The sequence below is a fragment of the Dipodomys ordii genome, unplaced genomic scaffold (assembly GCF_000151885.1).
Source record: "Dipodomys ordii isolate 6190 unplaced genomic scaffold, Dord_2.0 Scaffold19, whole genome shotgun sequence".
NCBI lineage: Eukaryota > Metazoa > Chordata > Mammalia > Rodentia > Heteromyidae > Dipodomys > Dipodomys ordii.
The window spans coordinates 4239710-4241369 of record NW_012267235.1 but is presented as its reverse complement, the minus strand read 5'-3'; the positions used below and the strand labels follow the sequence as shown (position 1 = coordinate 4241369).

The following is a 1660-nucleotide window of genomic DNA, read 5'->3' as shown; positions in this document are numbered from 1 at the left end:
AAAAAAAAGAATAGTGTTCTTTCAACTTAGCAAAAACCCTCCCAAATGCAGGGGATTCAAATGGATAACTTAATGACGATACAAGACCAATACTGACTGCTTAAAAGTCAATTGCTGGGGATAAAAAGGAGTCAATTATTCATGGTAATAAGCAGACTTACAGGCTAATTGACCTTTTAATTCTGCTAAACAGTAATTCTCTGGCTTCAACATGTTCTGTATACACCAGAACTTTAGATGTAAATTCTTCAGCTACTCTGAAGTTGCAAAGATTATCTATCTATCTATCTATATACACACACTTTCATACAAACTTCTTGTCAAACATTCAAACCTTAAAATTCTGATTTCAACATGTTGGTTTATATAATTATACACACACAATTATAGAATATAAAAAGGTTGGTGATCTTGTAGTAATTATCTTACCACTTCTTGAACCAAGCTAATGAGTTCCATAAGACGTCGACGAAGTTTGGCTACTTCCTCATTCACTTTAGTGACATGTTGTTCATAAATCTCGGCCAAAGGTTTAAAGGTATGTCCACCATGCTATTTAAATTAATAAAAGTAATTTTAGAACATTTTTACATTTACAGATTTATTCACTTACATTTACTTTTTAACACTCTATGGGAAATTATAAACTGGTAAGTATTTTCAAATAAACCTTGTCTTTATATTATTAAAACAGGCAAGTTCTTGCAAAAAAAATTACTTGACCATGTGTGACTTCTGCTGAGACTATAAATGCTGGATATTAGTAAACTATTGACTTTTCTAGAAATCTTAACTCATCATAAAGAACCAAAATCCTACGTGGGGATATAGCATGTGAGTTAAGTCCTCAGCACCACTATCTTCCAAAAATCACAAACAAAATATCTTTTAGCTACAATTCAAACCATCTGTCACAAACTTACTAGCCACTCTACTTCTAGGTAACACTAGCCCACTTTAATGTCTTCAAATTTCTTCTAGGGCTTTGCAAAAATTACTCCTTCTTACTCAAAGTAATTGTTCATCTATTATCTCAGCAGCTCTTAATTTATACTCATCTTTTAGAGCTTAGCTCTAAATCACCTCCCACAATTTATGCCCTATCACCAAATTTCTACATTCCTAAAATCTATCACACCAATTAATAATATTCAATTGTTTATTTGTCTCAGTCACTACCAAATCCCCAGTCTTAAATATAGTTGAGTAAGTTAAAGCACACTAAAGAAAAACGTTAGTATACACAATTAGCACAAACAATGAATCGATTTCTCAAGCTACAAAAATGTATGATAGCCCCGGTACCAGTAGCTCACCTGTAATACTAGCTACTTCAAAGCTAGGAGATTCAAGGATCACGGTTCAAAGGGATCAAAGACCACAAAACTCTTAGTTCAAATAACCCACCAAAAAAACAGAAATAGAGCTGTGAATCAAATGGGAGAGCCTTATCTATGAGCAAAAAAGCTCAGGGACAACACCTAGGCCCTGAGTTCAAGCCCCAAGACTGTCATCAAAAAAATAAAAAGTGTAGAAATTGAAGACTTTTAACAAACTAGTATTACAAATCCAGCTGCATTCAGCTGAAAGTTCTGGCACTAAAAAAACTTTTTGCATTTTAGAAGGCCAATTTATAACTCTCTTATATAGTAAATAAGAG

General features: G+C 33.1%; 1 protein-coding gene across 1 annotated transcript in view; it reads right to left on the bottom strand.

Moving 5' to 3' along the window:
- Positions 1-1660, bottom strand: part of Trim37 (tripartite motif containing 37) — a 106716-nt gene that overhangs the window by 79971 nt on the left and 25085 nt on the right. The window contains exon 6 of the mRNA XM_013013091.1: positions 430-552. Within this exon, the coding sequence (XP_012868545.1) occupies positions 430-552 (123 nt within the window). The remainder of the gene's footprint in view (positions 1-429; positions 553-1660) is intronic.